The 20,073-nt window shown below is 40.6% G+C and overlaps 1 protein-coding gene across 8 annotated transcripts; it reads left to right on the top strand.

Annotated features, from left to right (window-relative positions):
• The first annotated feature begins 785 nt into the window (after positions 1–785).
• On the top strand, positions 786–19,423 carry msrb3 (methionine sulfoxide reductase B3). 8 transcript variants are annotated; one of them, XM_027288115.1, is made up of 7 exons: positions 786–1,083; positions 2,345–2,460; positions 9,307–9,415; positions 10,713–10,790; positions 10,997–11,025; positions 11,394–11,491; positions 12,321–12,533. In XM_027288115.1, exons 2-7 carry the CDS (start codon positions 2,361–2,363, stop codon positions 12,342–12,344), a joined length of 438 nt encoding a protein of 145 aa, XP_027143916.1. In that variant the 5' UTR covers positions 786–1,083; positions 2,345–2,360; the 3' UTR covers positions 12,345–12,533. The 8 variants fall into 8 exon arrangements, with proteins under 8 accessions (XP_027143916.1, XP_027143917.1, XP_019121870.1 ...); XM_027288116.1 differs by lacking the exon at positions 12,321–12,533 and adding an exon at positions 12,751–12,911 and having other exon boundaries at positions 787–1,083; XM_019266325.2 differs by lacking the exon at positions 12,321–12,533 and adding an exon at positions 18,661–19,423 and having other exon boundaries at positions 802–1,083.
• Positions 19,424–20,073: the final 650 nt, after the last annotated feature.

The following is a 20,073-nucleotide window of genomic DNA, read 5'->3' as shown; positions in this document are numbered from 1 at the left end:
TTTCTGCCCACACTCACTGAGGCTGCATGTAAATGTTGGTTTGATGTGAAGGCACTTCTCTCCAGGCTTGTGCTCCACCTTTAAGTGCATCCTCATGGATGCATTATTTTTTTCGGATGTATTTTATGTAAACACTGTACATTGACATAACTGTAATATTATATGCAGCTTTATTTCCATTGCGTTGTATGTTTGGAGTTCCCAGTATCCCTAGCCTGCTAGCCAGATGGGGAGGTGTACAATACTACAGACATTTAATGTTTTAATGTAATTTGTCAATTGTACAAACAGCTAAAATTAAAGGTTTATTAGGAGTTTTTAAAACTGTGTTTGTGCTTCTCTGTCATTTCCACATATGGGGCAGAAACATTTAAGAAACACCTTTTATGTTTTATTAAAAAGAAGACCAAAATCTGGAAAAAACAAAGTATACACTGTGCGGAGCGGTACACCTACACCTTTAATGCATGTCTTCTATTGCACAGCCATGAAAGGAATATTCATTCATTTATATATAGATATATTTGGGTTGTCAACATGAGCCCTACACTATATTCCAAACTGACAGGGATGAGGTGACCTCTAGACAGAATCATAAATCATAAGTAATGGTAATATCATGGACAGAAGACAAAAAAAATGCTGCTTATTATTATTAATATTACACAATGCAGGTCCACACAAATGATCACTAGCTGTGTAAATCCAACCTGAAATAACCTTTACCATAACTCTCGGTCAGTCGTTGCTGTTTGCTTTATTCCGCTCTCCCCGCTCTACTCTCATTGCTTTCTTCGTGTTTTAGTCGTTACATTGTTTCGGTGTTTTGTTTGTAGTCCGGTTACATCATGCTGTGACGAGGCTCTTATCTATCAGCTAAACATCCCCGGGAGTCAGCGGGGTCCTGTCCATACTTGGAAATGTGCTGCTCCTGTCATTCTACCCTGTTGGCCGACGGAACGGACTGACGGACGGAAGCCTGTGTGTGCTCAGACCAGTGAATGTGGCGACCTGTCGGCGTATTATCTCCAACTACGTTACGCTTCACCGTTAACGTCGTGCTTCTGCTGCTGCTTTTCGCGGGTATGGAAGTTGTTTATTGTATTTTGTAGACTAATTACGGTTAGTTAACATAAACCACGACATTGGGCAACCTGTTTGAACTGGAGATAAATACTCGAAATGTGTCTTATCACTTTTATGTCTCTTGTGTCAACAAACCCAAGTTCGATAGAAGGAGGCGGCATGGCGCTGTGACCCAGTGTAGTACAATGTAACTTCGACATTTGACAACATAGTATCATGAGATGACGAACGGAAGACTGGAGCTCTTGTCTGGGTTACACATCCACAACACTTGGTGTGTTTCAATATGGCGCAGGTGATTCAGGTTAACTGGAAGAGACAAAATGAAGCCTGCTGAAATACCCCAATAACACAACGGCGTATGAGCTGCGATTACGTCAGAAAGCCCGTATTTTGAGTTCTATATACTAATATATGTACAGCATATATTAATGTGTTTTTGTGTTTGTACCAAAGAAAAATAATTTCGTATTATACTTTTAATATTTAACCGTGTCTTCGTGAAACTTTCAGAAACATTACGTAAGCACAAAGTGTTTATGTAATGGGCGAAGCTCTAAACAAGCATCTAACTGCTACATCTCAGCGACATCTAGCGGCGGTGTGTGACACAGACGCTTTAGTTTAATACTTCCACATCACATTGTGTGTTCATGGGCTGGTCCTAGATGTATACCAGTAAGCACTGGTGTCATATTGTCATATTACAGTCCGAACCTTTCAAGTCTGTTTTGCTTGTGTTTTCTGTGATTATAGTTTAGTATGCAACTTCCACCATGAGCCCCCCCCCCCCCCCCCATCATTGTTTGGTATGGACTTGTTTAGCTGACCACATTCTGCAACAGATTGGCACAACAGTGCACAGAGCCAAAGACAGAGAGAGCAGTGATTGGATAAAGCAAAAATATTCTTAGCTTCTCTTAGTGGACAAAGCTGACTGGGATTTTTGGAGCACTATGGAGGAGGCATTGTCTATGAGCAAGTCATGTTTAGTTGCTCTACTATATAACGATTTGATATTTTGTGTATCATGCATCATTAGAGGTAATCCGACTCAGTGATTTGAAAGCTGTAGTTTATGTTTCTCTGTCTCGTCTCTGTGGTGTGATTATGTAATGTGCTGATGTAAGGAAGATTTTTGTGGTTATGGAATAATCCAACTCAAGTGAATTTCCACAGTGTGGGATCATAAAGTCTATCTTATCTTATCTTATCTTATCTTATCTTATCTTATCTTATCTCATCTTTCTCTCTTCAGTGTGACTGTCTGTCTCATGGCTGTCCTCCTCAGACGTGGGCTCTTCGCCCTGCATCATGCCTTTGGGCAAGGCAGCAGCTCAGTCTGCTCCTCTGCACTGCCTGCTGCTTTTCTAGGTAGAGTAACCTGTTAACTTTAGTGTTAACATGTCTAGGTGTAACAGAACAATGTAGACTCTGATTCTTATTAAAGGGGTATTACGTAGAAATGAGTATTTTTGTGATTTAGAGTGTAATCATACTGTCATAAATATGGACAGCTGTAATCATCAGTCCTAGATTTACTCTTGTCCAGTGGCTTTTTGCTTAGTCACCCTCTCGGTTATATTGCCTGCTCTGTTTCTGGTGCCAATTCTGGCGTTATTCCAATCTGCACTAGGGCTGGGCGATATGGACTAAAAGCAGTGTTGGGCAAGCTACTTGTAAAATGTAGTGAGCTAAGCTGTCAGTTACTCAACAATAAATTAAGCTTCACTACACACAAGCTACCACCTCTAGAAATATAGCAAGCTAAGTTACACAAATGTGTCAAAAGTAGTTTAGCTACTTCATGTTGTATCAACCTAATGTCAGATCAATTTAACATGAGTCAGATACACTGGTTAAAACATTTATTTAAGATCAGCCATTGATCCCACACAGTGTAGACATTGCTTTATGGGCAATAAAATAAAAGCTAAAATGATTACTGCTAGAAATAATAATAAAAAAAAAGGTATTGGCCTAGTACAGCACTCTAGGAAACAAAAAACTGTATGTTGAACCAAATTAAAAGTACCGTGTAGTGTTATACACATCTAGACATGGCTTCAAGTTACAAATGAACTTTGTGTTTAAGAAATGTAAAATGTGTTTACAAAAAACGTAACTAATTTTACATCAACTGTTAACACCATGGGGTAATGGCACATGGATCGGCCCTTATTGTTCTAACAAGAGGTGTTTGTTCACACGGCACAAAAGAAGCTTTTCAAAAGTGGCATCAGAAAGGCGGTTCCTCTTTGGTCTGAAAATGTCTTTCCCTACGCTAAAGAGTCTTTCACAGGCTGCACTTGCTGGGACTCCCGTGTTGAACTTCAGAAAGACTTTTTTCATTAGTGGCAGATTTTGGAATGCATTTACAAGTTTGGTTTCAGATGACTGCAAGTAGGAGTCTACTTCGTTCAGCTCTATGGCTGATCTCAGTGACAGGAAGTACCCCGTCACCTCATCACCATCATCAGCTGGGTTGTCATCTTCGGTTTGCCTGTGACCTGAAGACTGGGTTTCAAGCAGGTGTACTTCTGCTTTCAGATCCGACACAACTTGAGCTTTCTTGTCACTGGGGATGTAGGTCAGTCTGAACATTGGATGAGCTGCAGAAGCTGTGAGCAACCTGGTGTCTTCAAAAATGTACTCAAACCTTCTCTTGATCCCACTGATGATAGCATCCACCAGGGTGTTGCAGTGATGAAGCCGGCCCTCCCGCTTCATCTCTTCCATCTTTTCAAGTAGAATCGAGATGGTTGGCACCAACACTCCCGAGAAGCCCATTCGGTCAGACTGTAAGACATCCAGGGCCTTGGCCAAAGGCATCATAACCTTGGAGTACAGTGAAAGAAAAAATATTTACTTCACATCACATATTGTTAAATTATTTTTTGTCATACAACTTAGTTGTTATCATTATGATCATGATTATTATTATTATTATTATCTCCGCCAAGGAGGTTATGTTCTCTATCACGTTTGTCTGTTTGTTTGTCTGCAAGATAACTCAAAAAGTACTGCACAGATTTGGATGAAATTTTCAGACAACGTGGGTACTGGGACAAAGAACAGATGATTAAAACAGATGTTTTTCTAGTTACTTTATCCCATATTAAATTCAGGCTATTATGATAGTTTGTTGTCATTATGATCACATGCTATTGCACATTTGTCATATTTACCTTCACATACTCCTGTATGAATGTGAATTCTGTTGATTTGAATCGTGCGACCTGCAGCTTCTCACATACTTCATAGAATTCTTGCTGTTTTGTGAGGATACAAGTATTCAAGCGCTCCATGGCATGGTAAGTGGAGTTCCACCTGGTTACATTGGGCACTATCAGCTGACAGCCAAGCTTTTCTTGAATGGTGTCAGAGGCCTGGGTGCTCCTGTGTTGCTTGTTCCAAAGACCCTGACATTTGGCAAGTGTTGATCTCGATATTCTCTTAAATGGCTCTGACTGGGTCAATGCATGCTCAATGTCTCTTGTGGCAACAAGATTGAGAGTGTGACAGGCACAGCGCTGGTGAGGAGGGAGGCTGTAATCTTCCTGTGTTTCCTCCAGGATGTCTGTGAGATTGATGAAGACAGGAGGATCCTCCTCATCCTCATCGTCTTCCTCCTCCTCCTCTCTGTTGTCCTCGATACTCCTCTGAACTTCTGCGAACATACTAAATGCCTTTATAAAATTAGAACCATTATCTGTGGTTGTCAGAGTCAGCTTGTCTTTAATGTTGAATTCTCTGTGAATTCCTTCAAGCATCTCGGCCAAAACATCAAAAGTGTGCCTCCCTACAATTCTACGACAGGCTATTGCCCCAGAGCGGATGTTCAGGGAGTCCTCATCTATCCAGTGGATACTGACACCAAGGAAGCTCCTATTATTTGATGACCAGGCATCTGTGGTGGTGCATAGGTGACTCTGTTTAGACAGTACATCAGTCAAAGCACTCTTCATGGAAGAGTATTCCTTGTCAAGAAGTCACCCTAATGTTCGCCTTGACATCAAATGCCTTGAGGGCAGAATCTCACCAAATAATTGCCTATATTCAGGTCTGTCCACAGTGTGGAGGGGGTGCATTCCTTGAACTATGAAGTTAAGAATCAGCTTATCGAAACGTTCCTGAGATATGATGTGTACGCCCCCCCTGAAAAACTGTGACACACTGGGTTGTAAGTCATTTTCTTCATCATCCACAGGTAACGATGGACATCTTCGTTTGGCCTGAGCACGCTCCTTGTCCAGGCAATCCATTTTATTTGGGTGGACCCTCTACAGAAGAAATAATAAATTCATAATTATTTTTGTGGTCCCCAACTCCTTAAAAGTAGCTGTTGTCTGTGTAAATAAGCCTTAAAACAGATTTGTGTAAACTTCCTGTCTGGTAAGCTAGGCCATGAAATGACAATATCCAAGTTATACTGCTCTCTAATGAGAGTTGATATTATAGGCACTCATCAGATATGACTGTAGCTATGGAAAATAAAGAGGCCAATAAAGTTATAGCTGAAATATTTTTCTCAACAAATTTAGTTGACACTTGTCTTGATAGGGGTCCGTGTACCTTCCGTTTATTGAGAGGCGAAAACACAAGTTAAATCACTAAGTAATTATGTTGGTAGGCTTACACGATTAAAACACTATGTTTTTGGTCTTTTGACCTACACGCTTTTGATTAAAAAATGATCATAAATAATGTAAAAAATAATGATAATAAATAAATGATTTCACTTGCATACTGCAGGATGGAAATGAATGATTATTCACCTGAATGTGGGTTCGTAGGTTTGTGTTCGATGTCTTGGATGTGGACAACAGTTTTGTTTTTGGCTGGCAGAGCAAACATTTAAACACGTATTTTTTATCTGAAACTTCGGTAAGTCTCATATATTTGTTAAGATAAGGCCACGGTGATGTAAGGTCAGTTGACTCTTGGCGGTCACGTTCTCCTCCCGTCTCCTCCTCTTCCATCCTCTGTATTGTCTATTGTGTGTGTGTGTGCATAGGAAAGAAATGTGTGTCGTTCTGCGAGTTCAGTTCCACTGCCGTAGGCTGCGCATGCGCATGATTCGATAGGCAGACACAGACAGTGGAGGCAGAATGGAAGGTCGTGCATGAACATGACTAACAACCTGAAACTTTATTTCACTGTAATTGTTGTTTCAACAACATAGGCATAACAAACCCGTTTTCTGTTCTCAGTCATATCCTGGTATTTGTAGCTTTTGCGGACGCTACGTCGCTACTTGATCAAAAAAACAACTTAACTACAGGAAAGTTACTTGATTCATAAAGCAGCGACGCTACGGCCAAGCTACTGGAAAATGTAGTTTAACTAATAGCTTCGCTACATGTAGCGGCGCTACTGCCCATCACTGACTAAAAGTCATATCTCGTAATTTTTTAACTGAATGGCGATACTCAATATATATTGATGTTTTTTCTGTTGCCGGATAATTTCATACATCTACTTTTCAGACCCTCTAGCCATTTGTTTTTTCCCTAAAAGCGACTAACGACAAATCTAGTGACTTTTTCTGGAGTTATTGGAGACTCTGACATGACGACATCAACGAGCAGCCGGAGACCTGGACAGAGGGAGAGGAGAAATAAAAGCGAACTGGCGGCTCAAGGAAAGAAATATATAGTCATTTTAATGCAAAAAATATATATCGATGTTAACGATATGGTCTTATGCTATATCGTGTTTGAAAATATATCGATATAGATTAAAATATCGATATATCACCCAGCCCTGATCTGCACCCTACCATCCTGGGCCTGAAAGCCTCCTCTTCCTGGTGGTCCAAGGCACCTCTGGTACAAACACCAACTCTTTGCTCTGAGCTCAAAGTCTGGGTAACCTGGATAACAAACTAAGCTAACATGAGCTAACAGCAGCTACAGTTTGCAGCAGTTTACTTCACTATCCATCAGGAAACTCTGTAAATCAGAGAGAGTTGAGGCGGAGCAGCTGGAAGACATAGAGGGAAAACCAGAAAACATGTTCTACATAAAATATGATCCACTTTCACCAAAATGAAATAGTTCTGTTAGTACTGTAAAGCATGGGGGTGTGGCCTCAACTCAGAAGGAGTGAAGGAGTGACTGACCACTGCTCAGTGTATCAGGAACAGTTAGCTGGTAGTTGTCTGTGTCTGAAAGTAAGTGAGTCTGCTGAAGCGTTGACAGTAAGTAGAAGTATATTTATGTAACCCTGTTATAGCTAAGCTAGCATCTGTGTTGTTGTCAACGGTTTAGAGACAATAACTCTCGCAGCACTTCCATGTTTGTCTTTAGGTGGAGTGCCAGTGTGTCGGATCATCAGCCAGCCAGCCACCTCTTGCTGTGTACCTTCTCTTTCAGCTTTAAACAGTCTTTCTTTGTTTAACATTGCTGTTTTGTTTTTTTTACTTGAATCTTGGTGGTTAGGCTACTCCAGCCTACTGCACACAAGCTATCTGCAAGAGTCTATTGTGCTTGTGTCTATTTCCTTTTCAACAAAAAGGGAGAAGAAAACGTGCCACATGTACTCTTGCCTCTCGCTCTCAATTATGCCAATAGGGAGTGCCAGTGGAGCATAATAACTAAGCGGAGTAGTTATCCTAATGTTGTCAGTGTGTCTTTGTTTCTTAATGATTCTCTCTCTCTCTCTGTATTCTCTCTGTAACTCATCTGTTTTTTTCAAGGTGTGTGCCTGTTAACCAATATACTTCAAACTTTGCATGAACAGTGAGAGTCCCAAACAGTCCTTATGAGCAGCACTTATTCCACATCTCTCCTCTAATGGTGTTCAGTACCCTGACTTGTATTGTCTTGTGATGTTTCTCCATCTGTCTGCTCCCCTTCATCCAGCCCTATCCTAGTAGCCCTACCGCAGGGTGTTTGGTTCTCGTGGTGGGTGAAGTACCTCTTCAGCAATCATGTCGGGCTTCAATCTGCTGCATCTAATAACCAAGGGCCAGCCTGTAGCTCTGAAGTCCTGCAGTCTTCCTTCAGGTCCACTGACTGGGTGCTGTGTGTCTGCTGTGCTCTGCCTCTGTTAAAGTCTTAACACCTCACTGGTGTGTCAGCATGTCTTTAGTGTCTCACTCTGTCTGTGTTCAGAATGACGTGAGCTGCTTTTTGTTTTAAATTTGGTCAGGTGATGAACCCTTTCCAGTCAACAATGTTTTAACCAGGATAGTTATCAGACCTGTTGTCCCCTATACGTGAATAACTGAATGAAGTGTGCCTCAGGCGGTTGTACAGACATTTAGAGGGATCTTTAACAATGTAATTTTCTAAAGGTTGTGATTGGACAGTTGATTGATTTGTATTTTTGCAGCGAAGGAACTTCTCAATCTGAAAACAGTAAAAAGCTCTCCTGCACCTCATGAAAACTATTAGTATTGGCTGGTCTACGCAGCCCTCTGCTGGACAACACTGAAATTCAGTACATATCTTTATTTTGTCTCTTGTGTTGTAATTTCACCACCTGTGAAAGGCAAGCAGCGTCATAGCACTTAAAATAAGTCTGAGAAATCAATTGAATTCTATGAGTTCAGCATCATTTGAGTTTGTAGCTATTCTCACATGCTGCTGTCACACAGTTCTAACAGAATAATCAAATGATTCACTGCCTTGCTTCTTTGCAGCTTGCATTCATGAGTGTTTTATTGTATTTACACTTAATGTTTTATTGATCATAAGTTATTTTTGCCTTTTATCAGTTAAGAAGAGAATTTAAGTTAAAAATTTCAGCAACACCTGTAGATATAGCAATTTATTGTAAGACCAATAACACCAATGTGGTCTCCTCAGGGTCTTCATGAAATATTTGATAAGTTGGTGTGAAATAAACATCCATCCATTCATTATCTGTACCCACTTATCCTCATTAGGGTCACGGTGGGGCTGGAGTCTATCCCAGCTGTAAAATAAATATATCATTTATAAACAGAAATATGACAATAATAATGTCATGTCAAATATTCTATATAATATTTTATAGACAAAAAAAACTGAAAGCACTGTTCATCATTTTTTGACTGTGCAGTTTTTTACACTATATGTTATCAACCGTTTTTTTAAATTTGTGTTGGAGCATAATGTCGAGACCAGGGAAGATTTAACAGATAGTGTGATAATGATATGCAGCTGGTCCTTGTGGCATCAAAAAATAGTTAATACTAACTGTTAATATTTGTGTCCTTGCTGCACCCCTCAGGAGCATGTAGATCTAAAAAGACGTGGCCAGTAAGCTTTCCTCAGGAGGAACTGAGGAAACGTCTCACACCAATCCAGTACCATGTTACCCAGGAGAGAGGAACGGAGAGGTAAGATGGGTGCTGTGACTAGCTGACTCATTTTTTTCTGTGATCACTTGATATTTCCTGTGATTTTTCTATGAATGAATGAAAATGAACCCTGCATTAACTGCTTCTTATCACAATCATGCACGCTTTAATATAAACTTTTGGCAGTGTTTCATATCCATACTATGACAACGCACAAATCAAGTTTATTTGAAGTGAAGGCATCTTCCTCAAGAAATTTCATTCAACATTTTCAAGTTCCATTATTATTATTATCCTATATATAATTATATAATTCATTCCATTCAAGGTGTCTAAAGGTGAACAGGCTGCTGTTGGGATGGGGATTGTCTTTTAGTATTTTGTCTCTGTGTAGGCACCTTATTTGATATCACTGATGCTTGCTAGATAGCACGAGTGAGTACCAACATCAAGACACAGAAAGATTCCATCCTCCTGGATTAGAACAGTATAATACAAAGGAACAGCTTTGAGTTGGTTACAGTGACAAAGGAGACATTTGTACTCATTAGACAGAGAGGACCAGGAACCTCTCTGTGAACCCAGTTTTGTTCCGATGTTTTGCCACCAGCCAGACCACAGTGTACACTGCTGTGTAGCCCGCAGCTCACCCTGAAGTCTTATTGATTTACAGTTTGGCTGAAATGGATTTTTAAAGCAGCATCCTTACTTGTCTACAACTGACACTGCAGGGGTCAGTTTGAAGGGTGTTGTAATGTGTGTGTGAGAGAGTGGTGAGTGGTTACATACAAGTGTTGATGGTTTCGTTAGAACTTTCATCCCACAGTGAACATGTTTTAGGTTTCATTCCTACATCACATTTTACTTTGACATAATCGTCACTTATGATGCAGCACAGATTCTTTTTGATGCATGAAAGTACACCACACTTTACTGAACACCAACAATGAAACTTACATTTTACAGAATGGCCACAACAGAGCTTCAAAGCACATGTTATGATATACTCACTAAACTATATCATTACTACTTGTTCAGAATATATTGTTTTGAATTTAATACCAGTGACACAATTCCTGAAGAGAGTTCCTTTCATTATACATTTTAGAATATGTATTTTAATTTTAAAAATAAACTTGATATGTATGTACATTATTGGATTTTAAATGGTAGAAAAACCAAAACTTTTCCAAATTGATGACTCAAAAATTGTTCAGAAAATGTTTTAAGTTTATTCTAACTTTCAAGTTTTCCAGTGTAATATTTCTATAAAGGCATTTTCCTATAGAGCAGTAAATATTGACATTGATCATGTTGATCCACTCACTTTGCACAGTGCCTTCACTGGAGAGTTTGCACACCATAAAGATGAGGGGACCTACACATGTGTTGTCTGTGGGGCACCACTGTTCAGGTAAGAGCTGCACTGTCTTTGTGTGTGTGGGTGTGTGTCTGACATAAGCTTAGTGAAAGAGTTATATCAGTTAGAATCAGGACCTGAAAAGTCTGGTCAAAATATCTTGAATTGGACTAAGAAATGAAATATGTTATAAACATGAAATGATTCCTTTTTTCTCTAATGGACATTGTTGTTGTCTGTTTTTTTGTTTTCTTTTATAGCTCCAACACTAAATTTGACTCAGGATCAGGTAAGCTGAAGCTCTGTCCACTTTGTCATGTGCATCTTATTTCTCTGCTGTCACATCTATGGAGCCTTTATTCTTTTTACTTTTGTTTATGGAGGATCATGATTACATGTTGGTCCTATTGTGCACACTGATAAGAGAGCAGTAAATGATTTAGACCATGTGACCAGTATGACTGTGGATTATGTTCTAACATTTCTTAGTTGTCTCTTGTCTGTACAATCAGGACGTGAGAATGGTTATATTACTGTTCAGTCAGTAGGGGGCACTGCCCTCCATGTGGACATTAATACCACAGAATTTCATATCTTCCCAGTACAGTACTGTCTGATGAATATTGCCTTTTTAACATCATTTTGTCTTGTGTTCAGGCTGGCCATCCTTCTTTGATCTTGTGAAGGAAGAGTCCATCACGCGGTCAGATGATTTCTCCTATGGGATGCACAGAGTGGAGACCACCTGCAGCCAGGTACACTATAAACACGTACTGTATATACCCCAGCAGTTATTTATTTATATTTCAGCATCTTTCACCAAATGTGGATTTTCTGGAGCCAGCAAACAGTCAGCCACCTGTCCTCAGTGCTAGATTTGCTTCAGAAAATAGCTACCTCTCTGTCAGATGACTATATGACATATAGACTATGTCTCTATGGTCAGCGCTTTGTTTCAAGGCAAAGACCAACATTAGCCCTATGTGGAAAACATGCTGATAAACAGGCTCAGGCTAATAAACTGGCCAAATCCTGAATCTCACTAAACGTCATCAAGCAACGCTCCGTGCCAATCAAATAAGTTGCATGTGCACATTCCTGACAGTGCAGACCTAAAACACAAAGCCTAAGTGATGCCAGAGCTAAAGCTTTATGTTTTATTTATTGTTTTGTTGCTTTTGCTAAAAGCCACTATGTATATATACGTACATAGTACTGAGAGTGCATACATACAGTTGTATATGCATGCACACTCTCCTCAGTGGATCATACCGGGCACCCAACTTGGCTGTTTGAGGGTCAGGGGTGAAAAAAATCAAAAGACCATCATCAGTGAAGGACAGAAAGTGGTGATTTATGGATTTATGGTGAAACTGTTCCAATCCTGGTGCAGATTTAGTTGTATCGTGTGAATTAAGTTTCGTTTTACACCTCTGTTAGAAAAAATAATGACTATTCAACCATCTAGAGAGGCATGCAGAAGCCAACTCATTTTATAGCCTGTAGTGCTAGTCTATGGCACTGCATGGTGTTTGTCCACTGCACAGGGCACTTTTTACACACAGTGCCTTCATCCCCCCACAGTCGCTACCTCGGAGTCATCTTTGACAATAACCTCTCCTTTGAACATCACATAAACCAAATCATCAGAACTGCCTTCTTTCACCTCAAGAACATAGCTCGACTCTGCCCATCACTCTCCTTCCCCGCTGCTGAAACCCTTATTCACGCCTTCATCACTTCCAGAATTGATTACTGCAACAGCATCCTCTATGGCACACCATCCAAAACTTTAAACTTTAAATAAGCTTCAGTACATCCAAAACTCTGCTGCACGTCTGCTCACCCACACCCGTCCCCAGGACCACATCACTCCAGTCCTCCAGAAACTCCACTGGCTCCCAGTTCCACAGCGTATTCAGTTCAAAATCCTCCTCCTCACACACAAAGCCTTCCATAACCAGACCCCTTCCTACCTCACTGACTTGCTCCATCGCCACAATCCATCCCGCAGCCTCCGTTCATCTGATGCAAACCTTCTGACTCCAGCACTCAGGACCAAACACCGAACCTGGGGCGACAGAGCCTTCTCTGCAGCTACCCCCTCCCTCTGGAACTCTCTCCCCAAACACATCCGTGACTGTACTGACTTGCCAACCTTGAAATCTCTGACAAAAACACACCTTTTTAAAATTGCTTTAAATGTTTAGCTTAGTCTATTGTGTTTTTAGTGTACTGTTTCACATTGTTTTGATGATCTGATTTTTGACTTTTTATGTAAAGTGTAAAGTGACTTTTTTTTTTTTACTTTTTATGTTAAGTGTCTTTGAGTACTTCGAAAAGTGGTTTTAAATAAAAATTATTTTATTGAGTGTGCCTGAAAGTGCACACTATATGTTATCCACCGCGCTTATTCTTTTTCTTTTGCTTATTATTATTGAGTGTGCGTGCAAGGCGCACACTATATGTTATCAACCGCGCTTATTATTGAGTGTGCCTGAAAGCGCACACTATATGTTATCCACCGCGCTTATTGAGTGTGCGTGCAAGCGCACACTATATGTTATCCACCGCGCTTATTGAGTGTGCGTGCAAGCGCACACGGGTATCAAAACGACCGGCTCGGCCGGGAATAGATGGCTATGACTTTTCTAAGGGTTTTGCATGTTTTTCGCAAATTTATTCCCGAAACACTGCGAAAAATTTCCCATAGGGAATAAATGGGGAGGCCCGAAAAAAAATACATTTCAACAGACATTTTCAACAGTGAACTGCTCTGGCATACTTTCACCGAGAGACTTCGTTTCAACTTTAAAACGTAGGTATGCTTCCCTTATCTTCAGGGATTCACTACACTCATCGACAGCTTTTACCGTTTTTAAACTATCAAGGCTCAAAGTTGAGCAGGTTTTTAGTCAAATTTCTGGGTTTATAATGGGTGTGTATGTGGCGGAATGTTTGTGCTAGAGTGGATGACATCATCAGCTAGAGTGAGGAGCAGGAAGAAAAATCAGTGAAAAAATAAAACGTATTCGACTACCGTGGCCTCAAATGCCCAGCTACAGACATGATTATCCCCTCAAATGTAGGAAAATTCGAGGTGATCGCAGTGATAACACTGTTGAAGCTGTCTCTTTTATAGTTTTGGCTCCATACAGGCTAATTGATCGAGTACCCCCCTCCACAGCCTCATTCACTCCCATGGTTTTTGGAACACAGAATTTTCTGAAAGGAGCAGGGAGCACGTGTGCTTTCTCTGACTCCTACGGCCAAAGTTTATACAATTTTCGCCTGAAACTTGGCACAGACATTATACACAAGACGAGTATATCTTCTGTCATTTCAGATTTTGGTTTGAGGCATTCCTTATAGGTTTTTTTTGGCCCCTTCAAGGGGGATCATTCAGACATATACTGTGCATCTCAGTGGGCGACACAGTGCATGCAGCACTGTGACTATTACTCTGACCTGCAGCTCACCCTGGTTGCTTGGCAACCTCAAGCCTGCCTTTGACTAACTTTTTTGAAGTCTCTGTATGATATCAGACTATCAAGACTACATTTTTAATGTCGGCCATTTTATCTTGTCTCTCACAAACACAAACACATAGATAGAGAGACAGACACCCACACACATGCAGACAGACAGGCAGACGGACACACACACACACACAGACAGAACAAGCACACACACACACACACACACACAAACACACCACAGGACAAGTTTTTAAAAATAAGAGTCCCTTCAAAATAAGAGCCCAATAAAAGGCAATGTGACACAGCTTGTTGATTAATACTGAATTTTCTGAGAGTGTCAGTAATAATGCATGGGGACGACGGGGCCAGAGTCCCGCACACTCAAAATTTCTTTAGAAATTTTTCTAGTTGAGTGTGCGTGCAAGGCGCACACTATATGTTATCCACCGCGCTTATTGAGTGTGCCTGAAAGAGCACACTCTTTAAAACCTCTCGGGCTTATTATTCTTATTCGTCTTCCGTTTCTTCCGTGGTTTTTTCGGTTCGCTTCTCCTCCCAGAGTTTTTGTCGCACATACACAAACGGGTATCAAAACGACCGGCTCGACCGGGAATCGATGGCTATGACTTTTCTAAGAGTTTCGCATGTTTTTCGCAAATTTATTCCCGAAACACTGCGAAAAAATCCCCATAGGATGAATGGGGAGGCCCGAAAAAAAATACATTTCAACAGACATTTTCAACATGAACTGCTTGGCATACTTTCACAGAGAGACTTCATTTAACTTTAAAACGTAGGAATGCTTGCCTTCTCTTCAGGGATCACTACACTCATCGACAGCTTTTACCGTTTTTAAACTATCAAGGCTCAAAGTTGAGCAGGTTTTTAGTCAAATTTCTGGGTTTATAATGGGTAATGGGTGTTATGTTGCGGAATGTTTGTGCTAGAGTGGATGACCTATCAGCTAGGTGAGGAGCAGGGAGAAAAATCAGTGAAAAAATAAAACGTATTTGACTACCGTGGCCTCAAATGCCCCACTACAGACACGATTTATGCATAGAAACGTAGGAAAATTTGTTGTCTTCACTCACATTCGCCTGCTAATGCTGTCCGACATATAGTTTTGGCTCCGTACGCGCCCCTTGATTGACTACCTCCGCCAACAGCCTCATAGCTCCATGTTAAAAAAGGAGGGAAATTTTCTGGAGAAAGGCAGAAGTACGTTTCTCTCTCTTGCACCTGAGGGCACATTTCTTCATTTATCAAAACGAAAATGTAGATGATCAGGAAGGTCTCATCGTGCCTCAGGTTAAGCCGGTTCAATGATTGGAATTACGGTTTGGCCAAAAGTCCTTCCTGTTCGAGAGGAGTTCTCAGCATTTTCTCAGTCTCTAACTGACATTCTAACAGGTGCAGTTATCCTCCCCTGATTACAGTTGGTCCTGGTTGCTTGGCAACCTCAGGCTGCTTGAGGAAGAGAGAGAGGGGGAGGGGCCCCCAGAAGCCGAGTGGCAGCCATTTTAGTAGTTCTTGGCACTTAATTTGAACTTGTCTGTCTAAAATGGCAGAGATAGCAGAGCAGCTAGCTCGTTAACATGCTAATGATAATTACCATTAGCCACTAGGCATTAAATACATGCTAATGTTAACATGGTAATGCCCACATGGTAATGTTATGCTGTGCATCAGCGTTAACATGTTAATGTAACATGTTAATGCTAACTGCTAGTCCATCAGCGCTAACCTGCTATGCTAACATGCTAATGTTAACATGCTAATGCTAACTGCTAGTGCATCATCGTTAACATGCTAATGTTAACATGCTAATGTTAACATGCTAATGTTAACTGCTAGTTAAAAATGCTAATGTTAATTGCTAGCACGTACGCGCTAGCTGCTCCTGTGTCTAAATAAACATGTTAAAAATGACTGTTTGAGGTGTGCTTTTTTAATACAGACCCCCAGCAACAGCCCACTCGTCACTCTCAAAATTTCTTTTCTAGTACTGAATTTGCTGAGCAGTGTCAGTAATAATGTATGGGGACGACGGGGCCAGAGTCAGGCACACTCAAAATTTCTTTAGAAATTTTCTAGTTTCTTCTACGCCCTTTTTTGTCCGCTACTCCTCCCAGAGTTTTTGTCGCACATACACAAAACGGGTATCGAAACGAGTGGCTCGGCCGGGAATCGATTGCTATGACTTTTCTAAGAGTTTTTGCCAAAAATCCAGAAAAACAAAGCCAAAAAATGAATGGGTGTGTATTGCGAGAACTTTCCAGAGCTAGAGTGAGTGATGTCATCGCTAGAGTGGAGAGGGGAGAGAACGATCAGTGAAAAAATAAAACGGATTTGGCTACCGTGGCCTCAAATGCCCCACTACAGACACGATTTATACATAGAAATGTAGCAAAATTTGTTGTATCACCCACATTCGCCTGCCAAAGCTGTCAGACATATAGTTTTGGCTCCGTACACGCTCATTGATCGACAACTCCCCCCAACAGCCTCATATACTCCCATGTTAAAAAAGGAAGGCAGAAGTAACATTTCTCTCTCTTGCTCCTGAGGGCAAATTTCTTCATTTATCGACACAAACAACTATGTAAAACGATCAGGAAGGGCACACGATGCCCCCAGTTATGTTGGTTCAATGATTGGAATTACGGTTTGGTCAGAAGTCCTTCCTGTTCGAGAAGAGTTCTTAGCATTTTCTCTCAGTCTCTAAGTGGCATTCTAACAGGTGCAAACTGCTCCCCTGATTACAGTTGGTCCTGGTTGCTTGGCAACCTCAGCCTGCGTGAAGGAGGAGAGGGGGAGGGGCCAGCAGAACCTGAGCGGCGGCCATTTTAGTAGTTCTTGGCACTTTATTTGAACCTGTCTGTGTAAAATGGCAGACAGAGACAGCAGAGCGTTAGCGCAAGCTGTAAAGACATGCTATTTTCAAACATTAGCGCCCAATGCTAAAATTAGTGCTAATTAACATTAGCCACTAGGAATTAAACACATGTTAATTACTAACATGTTAATGCTAACATGCTAATGTTAACTGCTAGCGCATCAGTGCTAACAAGCTAATGTCACCAATGCTAATGTTAACTGCTAGCGCGTCATTGTTAACATGCTAATGTTAACATGCTAATGTTAACTGTTAGCGCATCAGTGTTAACATGCTAATGCTAACATGGTAATGCTAACATGCTAATGTTAACATGCTAATGATAACTGTTAACCCATCAGTGTTAACATGTTAATGCTAACATGCTAATGCTAACATACTAATGACAAAATGCTAATGCTAACATGCTAGCGCATCACCATTCACATGCTAATGCTAACATGTTAATGTTAACATGCTAATGTTAACTGCTAGCGCATCAGTGTTAACATGCTAATGTTAACATGCTAATGTTAACCTAGTAATGCTAACATGTTAATGTTAACATGCTAATGGTAACTGCTAGCGCATCAATGTTAACATGCTAATGATAACATGCTAATGTTAAAATGCTAATGTTAACATGCTAACTGCTAGGGCATCAGTGCTAACATGCTAATGTTAACATGCTAATGTCAACATGCTAATGTTAATTGCTAGCGTGTCAGGGCATCAGCATTAACATGTTAATGTTAACATGCTAATGTTAATTGCTAGTGCATCAGCGCTAACATGCTTAGGCTAACATGCTAATGTTAACTGCTAGCGCATCAGCGCTAACATGCTAATGCTGACATGGTAATCCTAACATGCTAATGATAATTGCTAGCGCATCAGCGTTAACATGCTAATGGTCACATGTTAATGCTAACATGTTAATTGCCAGTGCATCAACGCTAACATGCAAATGTTAACATGTTAATGTTAAAATGCTAATGTTAACATGCTAAAGTGAATTGCTTGCGCATTAGTGGTAACATGTTAATGTTAAACTGCAAATGCTAACATGCTAATATTAATTGCTAATGCTGAAATGCTAACATGCAAATATTAATTGCTAGCGCATCAACGCTAACATTCTAAGGATAACATGGTAATGCTAACATGTTAATGTTAACATGCTAATGTTAATTGCTAATGCTAAGATGCTAATGTTAACATTAGCAGCTACTCCTGTGTCTAAATAAACATGTTAAAAATGACTATTTGAGGTGTGCTTTTTGAATACAGACCCCCGGCAACAGCCCACTCGTCACTCTCAAAATTTCTGCGGGAATTTTCTAGGACTGAATTTTCTGAGCAGTGTCAGTAATAATGTATGGGGGCGACGGGGCCAGAGTCAGGACACTCAAAATTTCTTTTAAAATTTTTCTAGTTTTATATTATTATTTTGTTCAGAAACCTTTTTGAAAGAACTAACAGGATGACAAATAGACATGCTGATGCTCTTTACATGTTCAACTACTTACTAAATTGCAGCTGCACATCAATCTTTACCTTTGTGTTACAGTGTGGAGCTCATCTGGGGCACCTGTTTGATGATGGACCAAAACCCACAGGAAAACGCTACTGCATTAACTCAGCCTCATTGGCTTTTCAGCCCAAACAAGAGACTCTCTCAACCTTTACCTCTGCAGATGAGGGTGGAGCTGCCTGCAACTCAGTGGGTAATGGGAAAACTGAGCTCTGAAAGAAAGACTCAAGATCTACCGCATAATTACTGTGCCTGTGTACTGTAGCACCTACTGTACATAAAATAGTTTGTATAGATAGGTTTGTGTTTTTGAGCCACAGTGTGAAGAATGAAAGGAAGAAAGGTACTTTCCAAAGTACACTCCACAGTGGACGCTTCCAAACAAACAGCCATTTTGTAACCACAGTCAAAGCTGCAAAAAAAACAAAAACAACTATATATAATATATATATATATATTATATATATATATATATATAATATATATATATATATATATATATATAGATATCCAAGTTTAGACACATAAAATGCAGAACTTTTGATACTCCAGCTTAAAATATTTTATTACAGTAAATTTTCGAAGTGATATTTGATACCGAGAGGTTGATTCAATGAAGCTGACTATGCAAGTTCTACACAGGCAGTGATAGAGCATGCTGTGTTGTATTGTGGACAAATAATTCACTGTGGTTTTTAGCTTACTTCTCGTAATGTTTTGTTATTTAGTTCTCTTCACTAGGAAAAACAGCTTGCATTAAAACTGTCAATGCGTGAATAAAATATCTAAGAACACTGAATACCTTTCTTGTTCTATTTTTTTAAACCCATAAATAACAAGATACAATTCTAACACGGGACTCACACAGGAGGCGGAACGGCAGCGGAACGGCAGCGTAACGGTCCTTTGCCCGGCGTCAACTCACACCGGACACGGATCAGCCGCGGAACGGCAGCGGAGCGAGCCGGCCGTATTCACGCGAGATCACAAGAGAATCCTGGACATACCCGAGACCCCGCGATAAACAGTGTATAAAGAAAACAACAACAACAAACAGCTGACTTTGCTTCTCCGACATGGAGATTATAAAAAACATCTGTTGTGTCATAAATGATTGTGTGTTGTTCCACTTCCACAATTGGTCTCTCGTCGTTCATGTTGAGACCCTTTGATCGATCTTTGATCACCTGGTGCCACCGGTCATGACGTAACGTTGATTTGAAGTTGTAAAAAGCTACATGAACTGCGTATTGTGTTTTATTTTGAAAGGGGGCGGAAGTTTATTATGTAGATTCTGTGTCGGATTTCCTGTCTGGTGCGCAGTGCTCTGTTGAAATTTCCGAGGTTTAGCCGCGGCTCGCGGAAAAAATAGAAATCCTGCGGAAAGCTCGCGCCGTGGCGCGGAGAGCCGCTTCTGGGACGCTTCTGAGCCGCGGCTGAGCCGCGCCC

This window comes from Larimichthys crocea, chromosome XIV (assembly GCF_000972845.2).
Source record: "Larimichthys crocea isolate SSNF chromosome XIV, L_crocea_2.0, whole genome shotgun sequence".
Classification (NCBI taxonomy): Eukaryota; Metazoa; Chordata; class Actinopteri; family Sciaenidae; genus Larimichthys; species Larimichthys crocea.
This window is presented reverse-complemented; position numbering and strand designations above follow the sequence as displayed.

Bases quoted from the DNA above. Each gene is read 5' to 3' on its own strand.
- msrb3 (XM_019266325.2), top strand. From the start codon at position 2,361: ATGGCTGTCCTCCTCAGACGTGGGCTCTTCGCCCTGCATCATGCCTTT. The intron at 10,791-10,996 runs GTAAGAGCTGCA...TTTCTTTTATAG, and splicing joins TGTGGGGCACCACTGTTCAG to CTCCAACACTAAATTTGACT. The intron at 11,026-11,393 runs GTAAGCTGAAGC...TCTTGTGTTCAG, and splicing joins TAAATTTGACTCAGGATCAG to GCTGGCCATCCTTCTTTGAT.